The sequence below is a fragment of the Phoenix dactylifera genome, chromosome 9 (genome assembly GCF_009389715.1).
Source record: "Phoenix dactylifera cultivar Barhee BC4 chromosome 9, palm_55x_up_171113_PBpolish2nd_filt_p, whole genome shotgun sequence".
NCBI lineage: Eukaryota > Viridiplantae > Streptophyta > Magnoliopsida > Arecales > Arecaceae > Phoenix > Phoenix dactylifera.
The window spans coordinates 15,131,736-15,156,108 of NC_052400.1; the positions used below are offsets into that span (position 1 = coordinate 15,131,736).

Consider the following 24,373-nt stretch of genomic DNA (forward strand, 5'->3'; position numbering starts at 1 on the left):
GTTGGCCGCTCACCGACGCCACGGCTCTGTCGTGGAAGAGAGCAGGGAGACCGTGGCCTCTACCGGAGGTCCGGCGCCCAGAGGCGGCAGCTCCGGTGGCCGGAAAGAGGAAGAGAAACTCGGCCAAAACAGAGGTAAAAACAGGGACCTCTTGCTGATCGATTTCCGGCCGAGAAAATCTTGGTAGTGGGAAGAATAATATGGCACAGGAAGGGAGTCCAAAGCATTACCTCGTCTCCGGTGGCGTCCGATGGCCCTGATTTTTGGCGGGCACAAGTTTGAGCAGCCGTGAGCTCTACCGGAGCAAAGAGAGAGAAGAGGCAAGGAGAACGAGGGAGATGGAGGAGGAAGAAGGAAAAAGGAAGGAGGAAAGGGCTGTGGGAGCTCGGTAGTCGGGGGGTTTTTTATAACCCCCTCCGGAGTGAACCTGGCGGCCGAACGGCGGTAACGCCTTACCGGCCGCACCGGCCGGCCGTTGGGCGATTGCAACCGCAACTCCCCGGCCGGCTTCCGTTTGGCCGTTTCGGACAGGGCATTGTGATCCCCTGTTCTCCCTTCTTCTTCGTTTTTTCTTATAGCCCGACTGGGCTTGCCGACTTTGGTCGAGCTCAGGCCCAGTTGGCCTGATTCTCACAGCAACATTTTCCAAAGAAGGAGATCTTTCGACTTAGAAGACACTTGCACTTATTTTATAGCTCAAGGATCTTTTGTTGGCCTTTAAGAAATGCTTGCATTCCATTTAAGATACTCCAGGATCTGAGAGTTGTTTCATTGGAGTTCAAAGTATTCTGCTTCTTCATCATCTGCACTGATGAAGGTGGCAAACGGACTCAACATTTTGTCAATGAGCTTCAGAACCTGGATATAAATCGCATTTCAGGTCCAGAAACCAATTCCAGATGACATAGAACCTCCTCAAAGAGGATTTGGACATTCGATCAAAAAGAGAAACTATAGTCTAAAGCAGTCTTTAATCTGAAATGTGAGAACGCCTCAACGAGTATGTATGGACAAAAATCAGCATAGAATTCATATGGTTTGGAAGGGAAAATCAAGCTGATAAAAGTCAGCGAGCTTACATTTGAACAGTCCGATTGTCTTTTACTTCTCTCTCCCAAGCAGTTACCATGATATCTGTCTGCAATTGCTTTAATGGAGGTTTTCATGGTTCACGGCATGCCACAGTGATGCCTACACTTGCATGTACATAAGCAGGCCTTGAATTAATTATGTCCATATCGAACTTCAGATACAAAAATGGATACAGATGGATTATATCAACCAATTTTCAATTCTAGTTTCTGTATTCATTTTTTAGACCATAAGTTGAAGCTGGCCTAAATGATACAATTTGGATGGCATACCAGAAACAATTGTAAGGATGGTAGTGATTCATATCTAAGCTTCGGACTCTTAGAACATCTTGATGACAAGATAAATCAAGTTTAGGTGATGACTGGTGTATGACGACTCTAATCTCTGCTCTTCCAATGGAAATAATGCCCACAGAATGGATCGCCACCTTGGTATGGCCCTTCATGGATCTTTATATTGCCCTGTTTGTATATCATCTCTTTTGGTGATCCCAGGAAAGAAAAATCCACATCAAGAATACGTCTGGATATTACAATTGTGCGAGCAACATCAGGGATCATATTTTCCTAAAGATATGTTTTGAGAAACTTGTCAGTTCTAATAAGCTTACTGAAGGAACAAAAGTGCACAATCTCTTTTGGTGGAATGAAAAGAGTAGGAAGCGTGCTTTGGTACTTTCCTTTACCCCTTATACCTTGCTATTCGGAACTTTAGGCTCAGGATATGCAATTCTTAGAGAAAAGATCCATCTCTTTTAATGGAATATTTATAACGAATTGCATTACTAAATGCCCTCTAACCTCATACTCCAGTTGCTCTTTTCTGATGAGATATGAAGGTGCGAAGTTCTACACTTGGATAGCAAACCATACGAAGGCACCCCAAGGAAGAGTAACAAGAAATAGACCATCCCAAGTCAATAGAGAAGCAACAGGGGAAACAGCTGCAGATAAGATCGCCTAAAGCTGCTTCCATTTCTTTTTCTTTTCTTCGTAGCATATATGCAAGGATTGGAGTCCCAGTGCCCTTGCAATACGAAATGTAAGGTGATACATGAAAAGAGGCCTTGAGGCCAGGGGTTACAAAGTTGAGACAGGAGGGGAAGGAGGCAAATAAACTATTTTTTGAGAACTACAGTAGCATTTGTTCCATTGGAGTTAAAGAAAGCAAGGCATTCTACCATCTCCATATATGGTGTCAAGTAGAGCTAATCAATGCTTTCAAAGAACCGGTCATCTACAGTTCTACTTAATGCCTGGAATTCACCCAATCACCATCGAATGGTTTAAACTTGAGCTGCAGGAGAAACTCTATGTAGACTCTAACGAGGTGCTGAAGTATTTGGTGTTCCCACTTGTTGCGGGGTTTCACCCCGGCAGCAGCCCACACACCAGCCGAGCAGGGAAAGCATCTGCGTCCCTCCCGAGGTATTGTCCGCTCTGGGATTGCCGCTTCGGGTCTCCGGGAGGTCGCCCAGGGTCTTTGCCCAATGACAGTCCCGAGCCTTAACGGCGCGGGGTCCGCGGAGGTACTACCCCTACCCTCACGGTTTTATCCTACAAAAGGGCCCTCGGTAAGGAGAGGTTATTGAGCCTCCCATTTAAGGCACAGACCTTTCCGCTGATTAGCCGATGTGGGACTAAACTGGGAACCCCATCCCACAACACCACTAATCATGCTGTCATCCATGGCAAGTTTCTGAAGTAACCCAGGGATGGGGGGCATGCCGACATTCCAAAGTCCTTCCAATTGTTGAACAACCTGTCCCATTGTTGGCCTACTGCTCTCTTGATCCTGAATACACCAACAAGCAATTCTACAAGCTCGGTTAAGCTCTTCCATTTTAGCATTACCCTCCAACTTCTCATCTAGTAAGCAAAGAACGTCACCTTCATGGAGTTTCAGCGCAGCCCAGAGTGGAAAATAAACAAACTTCCCGTCTTCCGATCTCTCTGTGTTTCTCCTGCCTGAGATTATTTCGAGAAGCATCAAACCATAGCTATAGACATCAGCTTTCGGAGTGACGGCAGAGCCGGCCTAGAACCCAACAACTATGGCGGATAAGACCGAAAAGAACTGAATCTTAAACATGGAAACTTAAAAATTACAATGAGCGATCACAATATTTAACTCGAATATATAAATATAACCAAAAAAAATATTGAAATAATTAGTCCTCCTATAATTTAACAAGGCTCAGCAGTGTAGGAGTCTAATTTAAGTTTAAAGCTGACTTCATTGCTCCAAGATATTCAGCATGAAACTAACGTTTTATGGTTTGATATCAGCTGGAAGAAGGAATATGATATCAAATCAGGTGGCACCACATGATGCGCACGAGAGGCACTAATCAAGGTATAACCTTTTTGTCAATTTAACGTGCGTGATGGATCTCGCAAATTCTTAGAGGGTTCAGCTTGTACCTTTTACGTGAAAGAACAATTGTTCTTCTTTCACCGCATCAACCATTAGATCGTATCTTATACAAATCTCAAAGCAATCTAACCACTTCATGCCATCCACCTACATAGATCTTGAAACGGCGAGACACGATCCAATAGATCGGATGTTGCACAAATCTCAAAGCATTCTAACTTTTTTTTTTTTTTTTTTGCCATTGCCCTATATAGATCTTGAAACGGCGAGGCATGACCCAATAGTTAACGCCATTGAAAAAAAAGGCGAATCTTTCTTTCGTGCACGGAAGGTGCAACACCCCAAATAAAATCGGTATACCAAACTTACATAGTTGCGTGTGCACTGATAATTTTGAAAAATTATGCCTTGCACCATATGTTCCAGAACGGCGGTATACCATACCAATCACGTCGCCTCTTTTCTGTTGGCCAATCACTGTGGATGAGATGATTGATACGGTGTACAACCACATGGTGCTTGAAGTATAAGATATAATTTTTTAATAAATTCGGCCATAAATTGGTTGATTTTTTTTTTGTACTTAATTCAGGCTCGAAGTTATGCTTTGAGATCCACGTCCAATGCCACGTGTTGGAAGCTCCTGGCGCCCTCACGCGGTCCCTCCATGCCATGCCACCGTGTGTGATATAGCATTGTCCTAATCCTAAGCCGCGAGACCAGGGCCGAGGACTGGGTATGGGCCCCAACAATTTGACCCCTCGAGACTTAAGGCTCAGTTACAGGCCCTGTAAGCGAAGTACGGTGCTGGTTGTAAGTCTTACTCCACATAGATCAAACTTGGTGGCTGTCAATCCAACAGCATGCAGACAACATTTGACCATCCCTCGATTCCTATATCCTAACCGAGAGATAGAATAAACACAATTAGGGCCCAAGTAATCTTGTTATCCCTGTTTTAAGCATTCTACCCCCTATATATTCTACACCAAAACAAAAACCATTAACCCTTGAAATGAATCTTCTACAAAAACCAAAAAAAACAAATGATTTGAGGATCAATGTTCTACCATCCCTTATGTTATGTCGATGGTCTATTCATCAGGGTTTGAATGTTCATTGCTGCATTGTGATATCTCAAGCTTTAATTTTCTATGGATCTTCCATGCATGTGTTTCAGTTCTAGCCTATTTAACACATGATTTGGCTTGCACAACCGAAAAGTATAAATCAAACTTATATTTGCAATAAAATATTAGTTAATAAAATGTTATTTAGATTTCTTGATTCTATATAAGTATTCACTTGCTGATGTCCATGAGAATATCTCAATTCAAGATGCTAATCTGAAATTACAACTGAGGCTTGAATTAGTAGTCATATTCCTCTAATTAGCAACCAAAGATTCCAAAGGATAATTATAATGCAAGTGCATCATCCACCCTTTCTCTCAGAAACAGATATTAGTGCAGAGGCTGTTCACTGGGAGATTGGGATGATTTGTAGAAGGCTATGAACTATTGGAAGTACAATTGTACGAATGAGTTCGTAAAGTGAATAGAAGATCCAGATGCCCTTCTAAAATGCTTATTAATTTGTCTGTATTTGGCTTGAAATAATACCCTCCACAACTTAATTGATTTTGTTGTCGATGAAACAGAGCTAATCAATTATGACAAATAACACAGTCAGTTCACATGAGTGCATCTGAGAAGAGAGTCTCTAGGTTCTCTAGCTTTGTACAAAGGTTTGCAATAACACCAACTAAAGAAATAAAAACAAAAGGAATGGCAATGAAGTAATCCAATACCATGAAAATCCTTCAAGCCTGAGCAGAAGACAAAACTGGGTGCGCCATGCAGCAAGCTTCACAGAGAAACAGAAGCACAACCCCCCCTCATCTCAGGAATCCACATTCAATCCAATTTTTAATTCCAGGGCTTCTGATACAGATCACTCGAACAAAAAAAGAGAGAGATGATCATACACTACAAGAATAGTAGACTCGATAGAAAGACTCCAACGATTTGAAGGAGCAGCATGGTGCCACGGAAACTGCGAGGGTGTCCAGATTCAGCCGAGGTGGAATTTGAGGAGGGTGCCAGTGATGAGCTATTCAAGAAGGTTCCATTCTTTCCGCCGCTGCACATGAGAAACAAACATCTCCTCAATTTCATGGCTGTAAAGCTGGATTGACTTCCAAAAGCATGCAACTCTGTTCTCCAAAAGCAAATGACAACACTACTACTCCAGATCCCAAACCATAGGACAACCAATAGCTCAAGTTAGCCTAACCTCAAACAAAGTTTTAAAATTCGGTTCTGGCACGCCGAGTAACGGAGTTTCGAACAAACAAGTCAGAAAAAAAAGAAAAAAAATAAAAATATTCAAGGAAACTTATTCACATCATTTGATTGTGGTTAAAAAAAGTTATCTAGGATCATAATTTATTTAGTTTAGATAAGTTCCAAGCTGAAATTAAACTATGGTGAAGCTTAACAATGAATATATCCCGATCCCAATAATGTTCTAATCTCTTGAGTAAATTGCCAATATCACTCAATCAAGCATGAACTATCCAGAAAAAAGTACTAAGAGAATGAAATATAATAGAGGTGGCTATCATCAACATCATGTGGGTGAGAAAACTAATGGGGATGAGAATAATAATGAGATAGCTCAGCATCGATCCATATAATTATGGAATGATATATCTCTTAGATATTAAAAAAAAAGTTTATAAAATATTGTTATTTTATAATATATCCATAAAATATTGCAAAGTACTATGACATGGACTATTTTAGAGGTGTTTGAATAAATTGAAAATTGGCACCATATAACCTAAGGACTTAAATAAACAAAGATATGACTAAATTGTCATATTAAAGAGTAAAATGAATTCATAAAAAAAGCATCTATGACTATTTTTAGTAAATTTCTGCCAAAATGGACCAAGATCGCCGACCGAACCAGTTAGTTTAGGCTGAAATTGACCGAAGTCCGAAATTGCGGGTCAAGTTCGGTTCTCTCTCAGCAGAAACCAATCAGATTCTGCCGCAACTTAAAATCTTGCTCTCAAAGAATCAAATATGGCTTTAAAAGGTCTTAGATGTGGAACAAGAAGAAAGTACAACTCTTAGGCACAAAGGCCTTCTATCACAGAATTATTTTTACAAGGGCATCCACCTCAAGGAAGTAACAACAAATTCTCAAGTATCATTTTCAAATACACAGAGCAGAGGCAAAGTATATTTTCTAGAGGATTAGGCTTAATAACTGCTAACCAGAATACACTAATGAAGTGTATCAGAAAAATCTTTTGCTTCACAATATCCACCTAGAAGCTTTATTTGAGGCGTTTGAATTGCTTTGTTCAATGGTATCAGACTTCTTATTCTATGAAACAACAGATGCAACTTCCTTGTAGAATGCCGGATTTGGATTTTGGCTCCTATTCCCTTTTTTTTCCCCAGGGAGGGGGGGTTACAGTGGAGACAAGGTCTCAATTAAAATCTGAAAAGTTACAATTACAGCTACCAATTTGGCTCTTGAAACCAACTTCTCAGAAAACAAGGGGGTATGTCAGTAGAAGAGCTCCAAGAATAATGCACAGTATCATGTTAGCATATCATAGAACATCTTTTATTTTACAAACACCTTTTCAAATCCTAAATCAAAATATCTAAGTTATTTGATTGTACTAAACAGGAGAAAGAAAGGGAAAAGTATGCAATCTTCTCTACCATTTCCTTTCTCCTTTACTAATAAATAAATATTAAAAATATGCCAGACTCCCATATCAGTTGGATGATTATACTCTCGCGATTTACGCTAGTATGTATTTTTGGTCCATTTTTTTGGTAAAATGTATTTTTGGTCTTTACACTAGTATGTATTTTTGGTCCAATTTTTTGGTAAAATGTATTTTTGGTCTTTACCGCTGCACTTGATATTATGCAATGCTCACTCCCACAGGCCAGGCCAACAAAAACAAATCGATTTCATATGGCTGTTTCTTCTACCATCTAACATATTTCTTTAAAAGAAAAAAACAAGTATATGAGAAAGCAACACTGATATTAACACTAGTCATTCATAAGCAATTGAAATTTTCACAGGAGTAAAAGCAGCATACCTTCCAGAAAATATACAGTCACCATGACCTGCATCAAAGGAAATGCCCAGACATAAGAAGCACATACAACTTTTTTAAATAATTAGTCCTCGCCCTCTAAGATCAGTACATTTATAAATGAATCTACTTCCTGAACATTATATACTTTGATGACAAAAAGCTTTTATATTAATTGCATGCATGTGCAGACAGTGTGCATACGGACATTTTTTTAATAAGTTTAGTTTCTGCATGCAAGAATACAGCAAAAGCAAGTCTAACAACTTTTTGGAACCAAAATGTTTGTAATACACCAATCAAACTAGATAGCGCACATTCGCAATATTGTTGCACTCTGAGCTAAAACTGCCTAATTATATGATAAAAACATAAAATGGCTCATGCATGGTATTTGAAAAAAACTCTCACTACAATTACTAATACGTAGCAAAACGAAATAGTGTACAATTGCAACTTTTCCCTGTATATCTTATAGATGCTCACAAGCATATAGTTCCCCCATCTCAACGGAGTAAGCGCCTGCCAGTGCCAGATTTGTGGTGCTCGAGATTGGTGCTATGCTGGCATACAGTTAATATACATATTCATGACTATGCTCGAAGCATCTTAAACCAATTCAGCTACACAATGTTAGATGGTAGGCATAGAATTAGTGTGCCAAATTAATGGCAAAAGGGATGCTGATCGATATATTTTATATAGAAACATTCTATCAAATTTAAATAACTGAGGCATGAATGCACAAAAACCTTACTCTCATCCAGAGCTTTACTAAATGAGCTCTTCCAAGATGCTTAGAAAGCGAAGTGCATATATCGATCTAATAGCATATGGTAAGTAAGGATGCGAAAAACCTCTGGCACCGAGTGGGTAGAAAACTAAATTCAAGCCTGAAAGTTCGACGTGCATGCGAGCGAGCGAGCAAGAGAGAGAGAGCGAGAGAGAGCTTCCTTACTTGGATCTGTTGTCGTGATGGTGGCAACGCCATTGAAATTGCACGTCCCTGAAGCCATCCCCATCCCATGGTAATACTCATTGAAGGCATACGTCGCATGCGCCTCCACCGTGTCAGGATCATAGCAGGGCCGACCCTGCATCAGCACATTGCAATCCACCTTCCCCGGACCGCACGCCCAGTCGAGCGCCGCCTGCAGCAGCTTCGCATCCGCCCCCTCCGTCGCAATGCAGTACGTCTGGTTCGTTGTGTCATTTGCCAGCAACACCCCGGACCCCGTGAGGTGCAGCGTGTAAACCGGCATCCCATTCGCATCGAACAGCCCCCAGTTGCGCTCCGACAGCACCCCGGGCCGCTGGTCCTCGTCGTAGAGCTCATAAATATAGGTCGGGACGGGGATGCCAGGGTGCTTGGGGGTGCCGGTGCTGTTGGTCACGTGATGGATGAGGTTGCTGTTGTAGGTATCGGCGTTGTCGGCGGTCGCGTCGGGCTCTTCCGAGGGGTCGCCCTTGTGGGGCCAGCCGGACTCGAGGACGACGACGGGGACGTTGGTGACGTTGAGATAAGCCATGGCGAAGTAGGCGGCGTCGACGACGGCGTCGAAGACGTTAGTATAGTGAAGGAGCGTGTTGGCGTCCACGGCCTCCTTGTTCGGAGGCAGCGGGCGGAAGAGCGCGTAGTCCAGAGGGATGACGCCGTTGGAATGCATGTAGTCGTAGTAGGGATAGACGTTGAGCATAAGGTAGGAGTCGGTGGACTGGAGGAACTTGAGCATGGGGACCATGATCGGCTCTAGCGAGCGGTTGAAGAAGGCTTGGGACGGGGGGAAGGAGTCGAGGATGATGGAAGAGGAGTGCGGGGTGGAGACTTTGATCTGGCGGTCGAGGTTGGCGGCGACGAGAGCGGAGTGGACATAGCGGAGGGCGGAGACGAGGAGGGTGGCGGCGTTGGGGAGGGCGGTAAGGACCTCGGAGCCGACGGCGACGGCGGTGATGTTGACGGCGGGGACGTGGGCGACCACGTTCCGGGAGACCCAGTTGGCGGCGGTGGCGTTGGACTGGCCGACGGCGAGGAGCTGCTCGTTGGGAACAGACACGGTGACGCGGATGCCGGAGTTGGCGAGCGCTGCCAGCATGGCCGGGTCCGCGTCGTACATCCGCACGTGCTGGATCTTCTGCGACTTCAGCAGCGCCACCACCTGCGTCGGCGACGGCATGTCCGACAGCGCCGTCCCGATGTTCACCCCGATGTACGCCCCTGCGCACGTTAGCCCAAAAACCATCAGCAAATACTAAAATGCGCACTTATAAAACATGGCATTAATTGATTTATTATTTGAAGAAAAAGAGAAAAAGGAGAGAAAAGAAAAGGACTCGTTTATGATGATGATAGCTATATATGCTAACGTGGTCCAGCGGAACAGAAACCGAAGACCAGCCGACGGACCAACAAGCTGGCCGGGGGAGACAAGTGGGTACGGACGTCACGTGTGGACAGAGTGCTACAATGACACAGCGGAGATCCGCCGTTCATTCCGCGGTCTTCGATCATCCGAACGATGGAAACCGCATAGAGATTTCTATACAACCGTCTGCCCAGATTGGGCCCACTGGTCCCGCGAAGGTGGTGTGATCGGAATCCGCCACCGCGAACAAAATTTCGCACAGATATCGAGGCATCGTTGAAGCTAAAGGGGCGGATCAGAAAAACAAATATGCCGGACACGAACCCAATTGTTCAAATTTACCTAATCTAATTGATTCAACAGGACGAGGATGAAGGCACAAAGCATTCGGAACATTGGCCGCTGATTAAAGCTCTGGTAGTGGGACACTGCAAGGATCTCGTTGACGGGATCATCATCATCCTCATGGACCAATCACACGGTGCAGGAGTGTACGTATGACATTAAAGATATGTCAGGTAAAGTTGGCATAAGGGACGTCTTTCCAACTCCGTATCGCCCACAAGATTTGAATACTGGTTCTAAAGTTCGGCGCCAATGTGATCAAGAGAGAGAGACCAAAACATGGGACCCAGCTGATTAGTTTCAGGTATGTTTGTGGGGGCCTACTAGCCTGTTGCTGAGGAAATTAATCAATTATCGATGTCTAAAGATCGGGTCTCCTTGATTATTTTTTTTTATTCTAAAAGAGAAACGCAGCAGAACCTGGACCGGACCCCCACCACTGCTGTATCGCACTCAAATCACATCACAAACATGAGTGGCCAGACCAACTCGGGCTCCGAAACGAGTGTTTTTTTTTTTTTTTTTTGAAGAACCATGCGAACAAGTGTCAAAAGATCGAGATTTAGAATATTTATGCAGAATTAAAAATTTAAATAATATTTTTTGATTAGTTATTTTAGATAAGATTCTAATTTATTATATATAGTATCAGACATTATAGCAAAAATCTATTAAAGCCGACCAAACATAATATTTGAGATTAGATTTGAATGAATTTAAACTTCTAGCAAAAAAAAAAAATATATGAGAAATTGAATGAATTTTGAATATTTATAAAAAATAAAGAAACACAAATAATATATTTTAACTAGCCATTTTGTATAAAGCCTTAAGTTGTTACATTTTTTAATCAAAAATCTGCCTAAAATGTTCACTATCTTATCCCAATATTAAAGACTAATTTAATATGCTATACCATAAGAGAACACAACATCAATGGTCAACCTATCACCCCCAAAATCAAATAGAAAGGTGTTGGTTTTCCCTAGCGCGGATTAAAACTTCCCGACCAGCTCGGAAGTGGGGGTGGGGTGTTTACTAACTTAGGAGTCCATAGTTCCTTTTGATTGATATATTAGTTCATAGTTATCTAAGTTATAGAACAAGGAATGGTAGCCGAGTGATATACCTTGTCCGGTGACAAGTTGTTAAAGGTTCCACTAGAGCTTAGAAGACCGAGTAATGTCAGCCCCAATAAATTACACCAAATATAACCAGCTACCAGCCTACCACTTGAGTTAATATGACAGTGTAGTACTCGATTGGACAAGTAAGATAGACTTGGGAAAGACGAAACCAATCAGTCAAAGTGCCATTTCTTCTTCCAAAAAAATAAAAGAAAAGACCCCACCCCCCAAGTCTACAGAACTGCAAACACTGGACTGAAATAAAAATACAGGGCGGAAACAACTAATGCGAAAAATCTGCAGAACATCTGAATCTTGGAATAGATAAGAACACAACGAGAGGGCTTTTACAAAGCCCATCATACTCGGTTAAGATTGCTCGCATGATACAAAAATGCCGAAGAAAAAAATCCAAAGATTTAGCTTTTTTAACCAAAAATAGAAGAGAGAAATCTAGCTGCACACCAGAGCAGAGATCAAAGAGGCAAATGAAATGCCCCGAAAAAAGCTCGAAAACTGAATCGAAATAAAAGAAGACAAAGAGAGAAAATATATTTTGGCATTATTAAAAGAAGAGAAACCGAACCTTCGTCAGCATGAACCACCGAGATCGCCAGAAGCAAAAGGAGAAACGGCGCCATCGATTCCATCAATTTCCCTTCAAAGGAAGAACGCTCCTTCCCTCCAATCGCATAAAACAGTCGACTTGTGAGGATTAAAGCTAGATAAAAAAGCAGGAACAGAGAGCTCGAAGAGATCAGCGGAGGAGGAGAACAGGGGAAAAAGAGAAACAGAGCACGAAGGGGAAAAAACAGCCCCTCTTTCCGCCACTTCACAAAAGAACTCAAGAAAAAAAAACAGAAAAATATCCGTAGAAGAAGCTGGAAGGAAGAAATCTGAGAAGAGGAAGGAGGTGTTAAAGAAAAAAAGAAAAAAAAAGAAGCCTTTTTTCCCCTGGTTTGGAGTGAGCTTGGAGGAACGAAACGGAGGAGAATATAGAAAAGACCAGGCTTTTACTTAAGTAGGGGACCAAGAAGGGGGCGGGGGCTGGTAAGGGTCTGTCTTCTTCCAGGTACTCCCATCCCATCGATCACATGTCGTCTGTCAGGTACTGGACGGCACAGATTCCGCCGAACATCGGATCGTATGGCGGACGGAGGCGATGGATCCAGATGTGGGACTAGTTAGCCGTTTCGAGGTACTGCTGAGGCACGCAGGCTATGGGACGGAAGTAGGCCCCACTGGGGCCAATGGGTGACGTGGCAACCAGCTTGAAACAACGGCCATATTTCAGAAATGGACACGGCTTTTCCAATTTTTTATTGTTATTTTTAGATTCTGGCGTCGTTGGGACGGGGCAATGGGCGTGTACGAGTGAGAGACCCCGGCGAGGGGGAACGGTCTGTTGGGAAAGGTGGCCCGCACGAATCACGAGGGTACTTTTTGATTGATGTGATGGTGGTGGATTGTGGGGATGGAGGCCCGGTCTATTGGGTTTATTTTTTTGTAGCCGTTGGACGACGGTTTCGTTTACCGAGCCTGGGTTCCAGAGCAGGACTGGGCTGGCCGAACTTTTGGCTCCGGGCTGGTGTTCCGTTGTTCCGTACATGGCCCGAACAAGATGCGGATCTAAAGATCAAAAAGCCGATCCGGCCGAGCACGAGTGAATTCAAACTAATTTTCGGCACGTTAGCCGGAAGAAAGAAACGTCTGATGTGTAATGAATGGGTAGGACGTAAAGGAATCATTTTGTTTGATGTGAATTATGTCAGGGTTTTGCTACGTGCCTTCTCTTGCTCCATCTTGCTACTACACTGATGCTGGTGTGCTCGACCCTGCACCACTGTTCAACTTCTCCCTTATGCCAAACCCAATCATATTTTCTCATACTCATCCTACTCCATTGCCATTGTGAACCCTTGCTGAATCCAGATTGCTGGGAAACAGAAGCTAGGCCAAGGTAAAGGAATAAAGAGGAAGAGAGGAGGATAATGGAGACACATCAATCCATTATTATGAAAACCAAGTCAAATGCACATGCATGTTACGTGCCAGAGTTTTATCAGTAACATGAGCTAGTGATACGCATCACCTCCACAACAATTCCATCACTTCTGAGTTCCATCTTTATTGATAAAAACTGGGTGACTCCTTGTAGCCCCATTTTATCATCAAAAAAAAAAAAAACATGATTCCATTACCTTTCTCTTTGCCCATTTTTGCCAACAGTTGATCGTTAGACTCTTGAACAAAAAACAACAGGTGAGGCTTTAAGCCTTCTCACCACCGGAAAAAAAAAAGAAGCAAATAAAGAGTAGCAAGTGACCAGCTGAAGAGATTGAGAGATTATGATGCCATCCCTAACAATCTATCATAGATTAGAATCAAGACGACCATACTCTTACATATACCTCAAACTCAACTGCACCTTCATCGATAACAAAATAATTGGATCTATGCTTAAGAATCATCTTCATGCGTTCACCACAACTTTTGAGTTTGTTCCTAAAAGTGAACAATATCGGCGGTTGGTCCTCCTAGAAGCCGAAAACATCCATTTGGCAAAAGCTCTAATTTAAAGTTTCTTACTAAAAGTAGTTTTTGAAGCTCATTGAAAGGTTGCTGGTGTAACCAAAATACCTATGAACTCTATACTATATCACATTTATATAAAAATAATACTATAATATAATAGTATTATAATATTACTCTAAATTAATAATATCGTGATCATATATTATAATAACATCATACCATCTAATAATGTATTAATATGTAATAATAATAGCCACAATACTTTATACCAAAATATTGTATTATAGTTATTACTAATAATAGAGACATTATATTATACTATATGATATCATACCATATCATATCATTACATCATTATAACAGCAATATAATATCATATTAGATATTTTTATGTATTATTTATATTATTATAATAATATTACTATAATATTAATTGTAATATTATAATATAAATATATTATATTAATACTATAACAATATTATCATTGATGTAGGGTCGGAACCCCGACACCGGCCGAGCAGGGAAAGCATCTGCGTCCCTCCCGAGGTATTGTCCGCTCTGGGATTGCCGCTTCGGGTCTGCGGGAGGTCGCCCAGGGCCGGAGCCCAATGACAGTCCCAATGACAGTCCCGAGCCCTGACGGCGCGGGGGTCCGCGGAGGTTGCCCCCTACCCTCACGGTTTTGTCCTATAAAAGGCGCCTCGTGAGGAAAGGTTTTAGGCCTCCTCATTATAAGGCACAGACCTTTCCGCTGATTAGCCGATGTGGGACTAAACTGGGAACCCCATCCCACAACAATCATTATTATATTTTAATATTGGTAACATTATTATATTGGTATAATATTATACTATTATATTACAATATTAGCCTATTCAAAATAAATAATCTATAAATTAAAATAATTTATAATAATAGTTGTTGATAAAACAAAGAGTTAAAATATTGAAAGTGCCATACAATGTATTTTATTGTTATTTTCTTGTACTAAAGGCATGTTCTCAATTTAATTACCCTACATATATTAAACTTTCAAGATATATTAAAATGTAGTTACCAAATAGTAAAAATGGTTTTACTAAATACTTTACTTTCAAAAGCTTTGCTGCCAATAATAATTTGATACGGCGCAGATCCATCAAATCATATCAATACAAAGCCAACCCAAAGACTATTTTTTGAATGCACACAATCAATTAGTGATAAAAATGGTTCATATGTTAGAGTTCCCTATAACAAAATTCATGGGATACCTTTAGACTCATCCAAATAGCACAGCACATAAGCTTGTTTTTCATCTCAAATAAATGCAATCATACTCATCCAAGTCAAAAGAATTACGAAATATTTAGGCTCCATTTAGATAATCCAATAGGATCGGGCTAGACTTCTTACTGAAGATCTATATAACTATTTTTATAGAATTGGGGTGAAAACTTTTGTAAGCTTTGTGAATCGAGCCATCCAGCATAACTCTGTATCAACCAAATTACACTCGACACAAATTGCATGAAAAAACAAAATTATTTTATTTAAAAGCTAAAATCTGAGCAGAATTTGGATAAACTCTTGAAAAATACAAGCTAGATAGACCAACGAAATTTTCGGTCTAATTTTGTAAAAATATTCAAATAAATCTTAAATTAAATTTATGAATTGGGATGCGCATAAAAAATGATCCCTATTTATGTTCTTATTTTTAAAATTTTTATTTTTATTTTTTCCCCTCCTTCGTAATCACGTACTCTTCTGGTTAGCCGATCCTCTATCCCCTCTGCTTCCTTTCCCATCCCAAGCCAAAAATCCCTCTACCTTAAAAATGGTCCTTGGACCTTGATCGAAAACGAAAAACCAAAACCCCCCCGGGTACATCGATTATTACATGCGGGGCCAAAAGTTCCGACCTGGAACCCTCCGGGCATGTCCCGTTGGGGTCTTGCGTATCCTACGGCTACGGTTATTAGGATGTCCGCTGCCCACACAAGAAATCATCCTGCCCGTTCGCTTTTTTTTTTTTTTTTTCTTCTTTTGGAAGCTCCGGTGGGAATGCCTTCCCGGCGGCCAATCGGCGACCGCGATCCAAAGGTCCTTTTCCTTCTCCAGTTCTCCTCTCTTTCCTTCTCCTCCCTCCACCCCGCACCTTCTCTCCGAAACCCTAATAAGATTTTTGATGTAAGAAACCCTATTAAGTGGAAACCATCGATTCTTGTTCTCCCTTCTCTCCGTTTCTTTCCTCCTCCGGTGGAATCGCTGGCTTGCGATTCTTAGGCGCTGGCGCGAGAAAACCCTAGCGGGGGGATGTCCTCCGCCATAGTTATCGACTGCTCCACGGATAAGGTCACGATCATGGCAGGAGATAAGCGCTGGATGGATAATCTCGACTGCCTGCCGCTGATCAAGCGGTGGCGGTTGTTCCTCTCGAGCACGCCGTCCCCTTCGTCCCCAGATCATTGGAAGGAAACTTGTGTTTGTTTCTCTCATTTCTCTTTTCGATTTTTCTTTTTCACCTTGTAATCTGGTTCTTGATACCATTATGTTGCTTGGGTTAACCCATCTATGGCTAACCGCAGGCCTCCCATAGACTTGGCTGTCAAGCTGGTCTCTCTGGGAGCTTCGCAGGTTATCTTTTTCAGCTCACTTGCTATCTCTCTATTTCTTCTAAACGTATTTTTTTTAAAAAAAAAATCTTTTTTTTTTTTTCAATTCTTGCATGGCAATATGGTGACAGATTTTAGCTGATCCAATCAACAGCACCGAGTTTGAATGCTACTTTGATTTGTTGTGTTGGAAATGCAATGTACTATGGTATATTGAGCAATCCCATTTACTGAGTTATCTGATAGAATCCGATAATGGAATTATCTTTTGAAATTCGCTTGTTGTTAGCAGAAAATGCACAAGAATAAAAAACAGAGTCTTTTTCCCCTTTTTCATGTCAATATGATGATACGGTGAATAGATGAATAGCAATGCCAAAGTCGAATGTTATTCTCATATGTTGTGTCAGAACTTTCTATGGCTTTTCTTGATGCAAGCAAAAACCTTGGCATGCATTATCATATATTTGGCGACCCTAAATTATCAGATGATATTTACAATGTGTGGCATCCTTATTTTGGCCTAGCTTCACATTTGGAGCAGGCTTTGAAAGACAAGAATAGTAGATCGTTCAGTTTGCATTTTTAAGTCCAAACTCTAAACTCTATGGAGTCCTTACCCAAATAAAAGTCCTAATCAGTTTCATCTACATAGTGATGTATATCATCTCTAAACAGTTTCACACTATTACAAAAAATCAAGTCACTCAAAAAAGTCTCTAAATTAGCTTTAAGCATAGAGTAGCAAAGGACAAAATTGGTTTAATTCACAAAATAATGCTAGTGCTTGAAAGTATTCTTGTGCTTATTTACTGCAATTGATTTTCCCAGTCAAACCTAATCATATGAGATTTGCAACTTGTACTGTGCAGACAAGTTAGGTTTTGTGTGCCAGAAAACGCAAACATTTCAGATAGTCGACACCTCTTCTACCTGCTGAAATGGTATTTGTGCCGTAAGATGCAGCGTCATTAATTAACCTACAGAATCCTAATTGTTAGGATGCTCATCTGATGTTACAAGTATTATCTTCTATGAACACAACCTTAAGATTAAGAAGAGAAGGGTTAAGGTTCTTCAATTCTAACCTGATTTTGAGACCATTATTTTAGATAGTGGATATTGTAAGCATCATCACTTCTTATGATTCTGGGGCAATAAGAGGACTAGAGGGCTAATAAAAGCTCTACACAAAGCACCAAGTTAAAATGTACAATCCAGATAGTTCTGCTGACATCTAACATCAAGGTTGTGATGGTAAAATAACATGATAATTTGTTAATGCATGTAATTGTATGATTTATGTGTCTTGTGCCAGTTGACTAAGGCCCTGTTTGGGGGAGCTGTTGGCAATAGAGCTGTTGGAAGTAGAGCTGTTCGAAGTAGAACTGTTGGAAGTAGCGCTTTTATAAAAAGCTATTTGTTGTTTGGTAACTACATTTCTAAAGTGCTGTGGCGCTTTAACATTTGTTTGGTAAACAAATTGAGAAAGTACTTTTGTATGACAAAATGACCATAAAGGACATTACTAGTATTATACAATAGTGCATAATAAAATATAATATATATTAATACATAAATATATGATATAGTATAATATTAATGTAATATAATATTATATTATTATAATATAGTACTATAACATTGTATACTATAGGATAATAATTTAATATAATATTAAATTATTTAACATAACATAATATTATATTATATTATATTTATAGTATAATACAATAATAAATGTATAAAATATTATAATTATTAGTATAAATTAATTTTTCACTCTTTTGATGACCATTTATTTCTCTAACAAATTTTCTAGCTAGATGAAAAAATTAGTTAAATAATTACTAATATTTTTATTTATTTATTTATTCTTTCATTTATATACATATTTATTTATTTTTTTTTCCTTTTTTTTCTTCCCTTTTTTTTCTTTCCTTTTTCTTCTTTTTCTTTCCCTTTCTTTTTTCTTCTCTTCTTCTCCTTCCTTCCTCTTTTTCCTTCTTCTCCTTTCTTCTCCCGCGAGGCCGGTGGCGCCGGAAGAGGGCCGGGCCGCGGCGGCCGCGGGAGGAGGCCCGGGAGGGGAGTGGGACGGCGGGCCGCGGGGGGAGGGGGGCTCGGGAGGAGGCCGGGACGGCGGGCCACGGCGACCGCAGGGGGAGGGGGGCTCGGGAGGAGGCCGGGACGGCGGGCCGCGGCGACCGCGGGGGGAGGGGGGGCTCGGGAGGGGGCTGGGACGGCGGGCCGCGGCGCCTGCCGGGGAGGCGGCGGCCATGGCCGCTCCTTCCTCTTTTTTTTGTTCTGGTGGGTCGCAGCGGTAGCTGGGGAGCACGGCCACGGGTGGCTGGGCGGCCACGGGTGGCTGTGCAGCCACGGGCTGCCTCCCAAAACAAAAAAAAAAAAAGAAAAAAAAAGGAGGGCCGGCGGCATTGAGGAGAAGAAGGAGATAGAGAGGGGGAGAGAGAGAGGGGGGATGGTGAGAGAGGAAGAGGCGGTGGGATGGAGATTTTTGGGAGGAAAAATGAACTTTTAAATGGGGGTATTTTGGTCAAAAATACAGCTTCCCGACAAAGCTGAAAATAGCGTTTTCGGAAAGCTCCAAAATGGAGCTTCTGCCAAAAAGCTGTTTTCAGCTTCCCGCAAAAGCTGAAATAGCTTTTCCAAAATTTTACCAAACACTCTTTTTTACCTAAAAGTACTTTTGGAGGGTCAGAAAGTGCTTTTTGGCCCTCCAAAAGCTCCCCCAAACAGGGCCTAAGACAGCGAGGTTCCAAAAAAACACTCAAATCCTATAGACAGGATAAACAATTCTAAGAACACCTCTGTTCCAGAAATACTCTTATTTCAAACTTGTGGACTGATAAACTTATGGATGGTTTTGGGGATGTCAGCTAAACTACGGATTTTTGGAACTGACCACAGTCATGATTGACGACTTAAAACAGATCATGAGCAATTAAATGAGGTCATGGTTGACAACTTAAAACAACATACAGACAACTAAAAGGAGAATCTAGAGGTGTAAGTTTAAAGGGGTGTGAAATTTGATCCATCTGATGGAGATTACTTTGGCATCTTCGTGCAAAAGTCGACAAAGGGGTGTCTGATCCTCATCCTTTAATCAGTCAATTTATTACTTCTCTTGGTGAAGACGATGGATCTGGTTACACTCATCCACAAAAACTACCTGGTAATTATCTTAAAAGTTTGGGTTTTATTCCTAGAACATATATTATTTCTGCATTTCTTTCAGCCTAAATCGCCAATTAATTGGTGTCAAGAAGGATGGAAATGTATCCTACTTCTTCCATAGATTATTCAAGATATATAATGCTAAGAATTGAAAACATTGGATGGTGCACAATGATGACTCTGAAGATTTCTTTTGGCAAAAGGTTGGCAAGATTGGACCAGTCCTTGTTGATGGGAGTTACCAGGGCTGTAAAAAGATAACGGTTCTATATGCAAGCATGGAAAAAAGGCAAGAAACCTGAGAAATCCAATTGGGTGATGCATCAGTATCATCTTGGCACAGGAGATGGTGAGAAGAGTTAGCTTGTTGTTTCTAAAATCTTCTATGAGCGTGGGTCCAGGCAGGATAAAAAGAATGCACAAGACTTGTCTTTGGAGACTGTAAAATCTGTTGTAGCTGAAGCATACACTCTAATTGTTGCCAAATTGGTAGGTCCTGACCCTCAGGAGAGAATCAACATTGCAGTCTTACTACCATGAAAGCATCTGCAAATGTGTCTATTGCTCTACCTTTAAACTCTTCTGTACTTCAGATTAATTGGACAAATGGGAAAGCTTCATTTAACATTGTGTCCACATAGATAAAGGAACTGGAAACAAATCAGACATCAGTTTTCAAATTATTTAATGGTCTTTTCGCACATAACAAATCTGCCATTATATGAAATTTGTCCACTTTTGGCAAACTTGGTTGCTGCTATTCACTCACTGCTATGGAATCATAAATGCAGACAACAGGATATCGTGAGACCAGAGGTAATGAGAATAGAGCTCATGCTGGTTGGTGAAAGCTTGATATCATGATAGTCGTTTCTACAGAAGATTTAAAGAAAAGAAATATGAGAACCCAAGTTTTGTCAGATGTTCAGCAGTCTGTGGAAGGCTTCTTAGCTGGTGGCAAGCTCCATCAAAAGTGATCCACCTGTGTGGTTGAAGCAAGAGGAACCATATCTTGTATATATGATGATGCTCAATCAAATGCCAAAATTTTGAAAAACAACTGGAAGGTGAGTTATGCAAATCCTATAAGTTGGCTTTTCTTTTTGAAAAGACTTGCAGAACTCAAATTTGATCTACAAGGGGTTGTAAAACAGCTGAGGTTATTTTCCCCATTTCATCTTAATCACTGATGTCTATTGATACCGATATGACTCCTCTCTAGATAAATCATCAAGAAAGCATCGACTCCTCTCTGGAAAGTATAATGATGCTAAGCATTGAGCACATGCTGGAAGTGTAATTATACTCAGCATTGAGGACGTGCTGGTCCACAGATGACTTACTCTTTTGGGTTGGGGGTGTGGGTTATATTAGATTTAGCTCTTTGTTTTGAGCTGCACATGGTAGTTCCAGCAGTTAGCTGGTAGTTCCTAATGCCTTCGTTGCATATGCTCAAAAAGATTTCAACTGCTGCAGGCTAACTTGTTACCAGTTGACGCAGGTTATTCTTCCGTGAAGTTATTGCTCAACTTTCCCATCTTAGCTGCTAATACGCTTCTGATGACTGCATGCTTATTTTGCGACTCATTTGAAGCTCACTCTGAAGGCTACTTGAAAAAAATGCTCATTCTGAAAATCTCAATCCTCATGATGTTCTGGAGGTACCACTTTGCTCAGTTCTGATCGCATTGAAAATCTGATTTTTCTTTCAATTCTTTTAGTATAATACATATGCGATTATGAAAACAGTCACATGAGTAGAACTCCTTTTATTTTTCCATATTTAATAAGGTATCTATATGTTCTTCAGTTCTTCCACGTCAGAATGTTCTTTAATGTGAACAAAGACTATAGTAATTCAATTTATTATGTACAGAAGGAATCAACTTGTTCAGTAGGAATGCTCACTTAGAGTTTAGAACGATCCAATGACTTGTCTCTTATTGATATATACTTCATTTGAATCCTTCATGGAACATCACATAAAAAAAAAAAAGAATCCTTCATGGAAAACAAAGGAATACAGGTGAATGATGGTGACTTGTGTGGTTGTTGTTGTTGATGGTGACTTGGTACAATAAATGAATTGTGTCTTGAAATTTTAGTATAATCTTGGATCATTTGAGTAATTAGTTAAAGTTGTCATGTTAGCATCATCCAAGTGCCACCGATTAGTGGTACTCACATTGCTTCATTTATTATACGAAGATATATGGACGGATATAAGAAAAACCAAACAAGTTATGAGCCTTTTTCAATCTAAATTATTTGAAATAGATATTGATTTTATTATAATTATATTATGGATAATTGGCTACAAAAATGACAAGCAAGACAGCAGAGGAGGCTTTTTGAGAGAGAATCTCCTGGCTCTCTTGCTCTCTCTCTCTCACACAAACACACACACATAAATCACTTTGACAGATAAAAGTATGCATATGCCTCATATTGATCAGGCCATTAAAAGGATCAATACAGCTAGCAATTTCAAGTTTACTTCTAAAAAAGGAGTGAGGTAGACTAATTAAGCTTAAAATAAAAAACAATACAGCATCAAACTTTGAAAACCATCAGAGTGCCTGAGTGGCCAAAGCACCACTACAAACACATTCTTGGAAAATTTTCTTTCCTACTATACAACCTTCCCTCCGTATTACCATACGGGAGAAAGTCTGAACCTAGACCTCGAGGATGAGCAAAAGCACGCTGCTAACCCCAAGTATAACGTCCAAACTTGTCAATCCTGTCATGAGATGCATGGTCGGTGCTTTTGTTGGCGTCAACCCTGTGAACAAAATAGTAATCTAGTTGTGATTTACTTGATAACTTGTGATAGTATTGCAAACATTCTAGAAATACCAATACAAAAAATTATATATGATTTTATTGGAGCAAACAAAGATGATTTTATGCAGGATAAGGATTTCACTTACAAACAAACAGATGGTGAAGTCGTATAGAAACAAATAATGACAAATTGATTACTAAAATACTTGGTATATGGTATAGCTACCGCAGTCTATACTTAACATCATATAGGCATTAACTGCGCCAAAGATAGCTGTTGGTCTCGATTCTTTTTAGCAGATCAGATTATGGGTTGCCTCAATTAACTTATAAATTTTTCATAAAAATGGAAGTATGGAGCTAATAGCTTTTAGCATACTTAGATGCTTGAATTTGTTTGTTCTAATATTTAGTCGGGGGAGCCACCTCTCAAGGGAAACGATAATTAAAACGATAATTATAGCCCTTGAGGTGTTGCCAAGCAGCTGGTGCGAGTAAAATATGTTAGATGATGTATTCTTAATTTGGTATGCCTACATTTTGAGGTGATCCCCTCTTGAGAGAAGAGAATTACCTTTTATTGTTTCACACTTTGTCAGTCTATTTTTCCCTTTCCAGTGGAATACCAATTGCATTATCATTAAGCCCATCAAAAAAGATACTTGAAGATATATACATTTGAGGGGCCATCTAATAACATCTAAAAGGATTTCCCAACTTCTACCTCATTTCTTCAAATGGTGGTACCCCACCTTCTCCAATGGAACTTGACGAGTCTATCTATATCTAATATATATATATATATATATTAGATTCCTTCTGTCAAATTTTCTAGCTAGAATATCCTTAGTTTCTATATTCTCAAATATCTGCAAGAAAAATATGATTAAGAAGTCAGGTATATAATCCACGTGGACTTGTTTTTTATTTTTGCACATTTATCTCTCATTGATATAATTTCTCCTGCACATTCTAAACTAGTTGAATTCTAATTTTTTTTTTAAAAAAAAATCTACAATCACTCATCCATATTCACAACCCAATGAATTCCATTTAAAATTTAAAAATAAATAAAAATATCGATCCTTTTTCTCTAATTCACTTGTTTTATCTGTCTTATGTCCGATTTCTTGAACTCTTTTTTATTGTTTATTTTTTCTTAAACATGCATTTTACATGTCCAGTTGCTAGAATATAATTACTCCAGATCACCATAAGCCATTTCGCTTTTCATGCTATATGGTTCATCAATGTACTCTTTACAAATTAGCACATGACATCTGTACATCAAAATGAGGCAAAAAAGATTGAGTGAGGCAAATTAAAAGTAAAGTTCTGCAAAGTTTTTTTTCCAAAAAAAAAGGGAACTATATGGTTTTCTGATTAATTGAGGTATATATTGTTAATTCGATTTATATCTAAATGGTTGAGGACTAATTATAAGTGCATCAGTGTGTTCAAGTGGGTTCGTTGGGAATCAAGTAATGAGGCTTCTGTCACCATTAGGAAATATAACCAAGATATTGTGAATCTTGTTGCATAGATATTGTGAAAAAAATAACCAAGATATTAAAGGAAAAAGGAAGGGAAATTTTGTGTCTCACCATTAGGAACAGGTGCTTCTGTCACAGTTGGAAACTTCCTTGATGATGATTCAACCTCTGCACATCCAAAAAAAAAAAAATCAACTAAGATAGCAATTCTATAATTAACATACATAGAAACTGTCATATCGGTTGATAATTAGTATCATAATATTTACAAACATAGTGCAATATTGCACTGTAAAAGTATTTCGCTTATTTTATATATATATA

General features: G+C 40.1%; 2 protein-coding genes and 1 long non-coding RNA gene across 6 annotated transcripts in view; 1 reads left to right on the top strand and 2 right to left on the bottom strand.

Moving 5' to 3' along the window:
- Positions 1 to 5,111: 5,111 nt before the first annotated feature.
- Positions 5,112 to 12,441, bottom strand: LOC103716286 (glucan endo-1,3-beta-glucosidase 3-like). Its single transcript, XM_008804226.3, has 4 exons — positions 12,028 to 12,441; positions 8,565 to 9,821; positions 7,610 to 7,637; positions 5,112 to 5,613 (listed from the first exon to the last, which is right to left on the bottom strand). The coding sequence occupies exons 1-4, from the start codon at positions 12,089 to 12,091 to the stop codon at positions 5,460 to 5,462; spliced, it is 1,503 nt and encodes a 500-aa protein (XP_008802448.1). The 5' UTR covers positions 12,092 to 12,441; the 3' UTR covers positions 5,112 to 5,459.
- A 3,338-nt stretch (positions 12,442 to 15,779) lies between these two features.
- The window catches only part of LOC103716315, a 12,432-nt gene continuing 3,838 nt past the window's right edge, over positions 15,780 to 24,373 (top strand). Inside the window, exons 1-4 of one of the 4 annotated variants that reach the window (XR_005513349.1) lie at positions 15,780 to 16,062; positions 16,246 to 16,596; positions 20,561 to 20,836; positions 21,271 to 21,663. This is a non-coding gene — a long non-coding RNA (uncharacterized LOC103716315). Of the gene's footprint in view, positions 16,597 to 20,560; positions 20,837 to 21,270; positions 21,664 to 24,373 lie in introns of those variants that run through there. The other 3 variants (XR_005513346.1, XR_001879955.3, XR_005513348.1) reach the window with 3 other exon arrangements.
- Positions 22,174 to 24,373, bottom strand: part of LOC103716285 (non-specific lipid transfer protein GPI-anchored 30-like) — a 6,670-nt gene continuing 4,470 nt past the window's right edge. Inside the window, exons 2-3 of the mRNA XM_008804225.4 lie at positions 24,161 to 24,217; positions 22,174 to 22,554 (exon numbers count right to left, since the gene is read on the bottom strand). Coding sequence (XP_008802447.1) covers positions 22,448 to 22,554; positions 24,161 to 24,217 — 164 coding nt within the window. The 3' untranslated portion in view covers positions 22,174 to 22,447. The remainder of the gene's footprint in view (positions 22,555 to 24,160; positions 24,218 to 24,373) is intronic.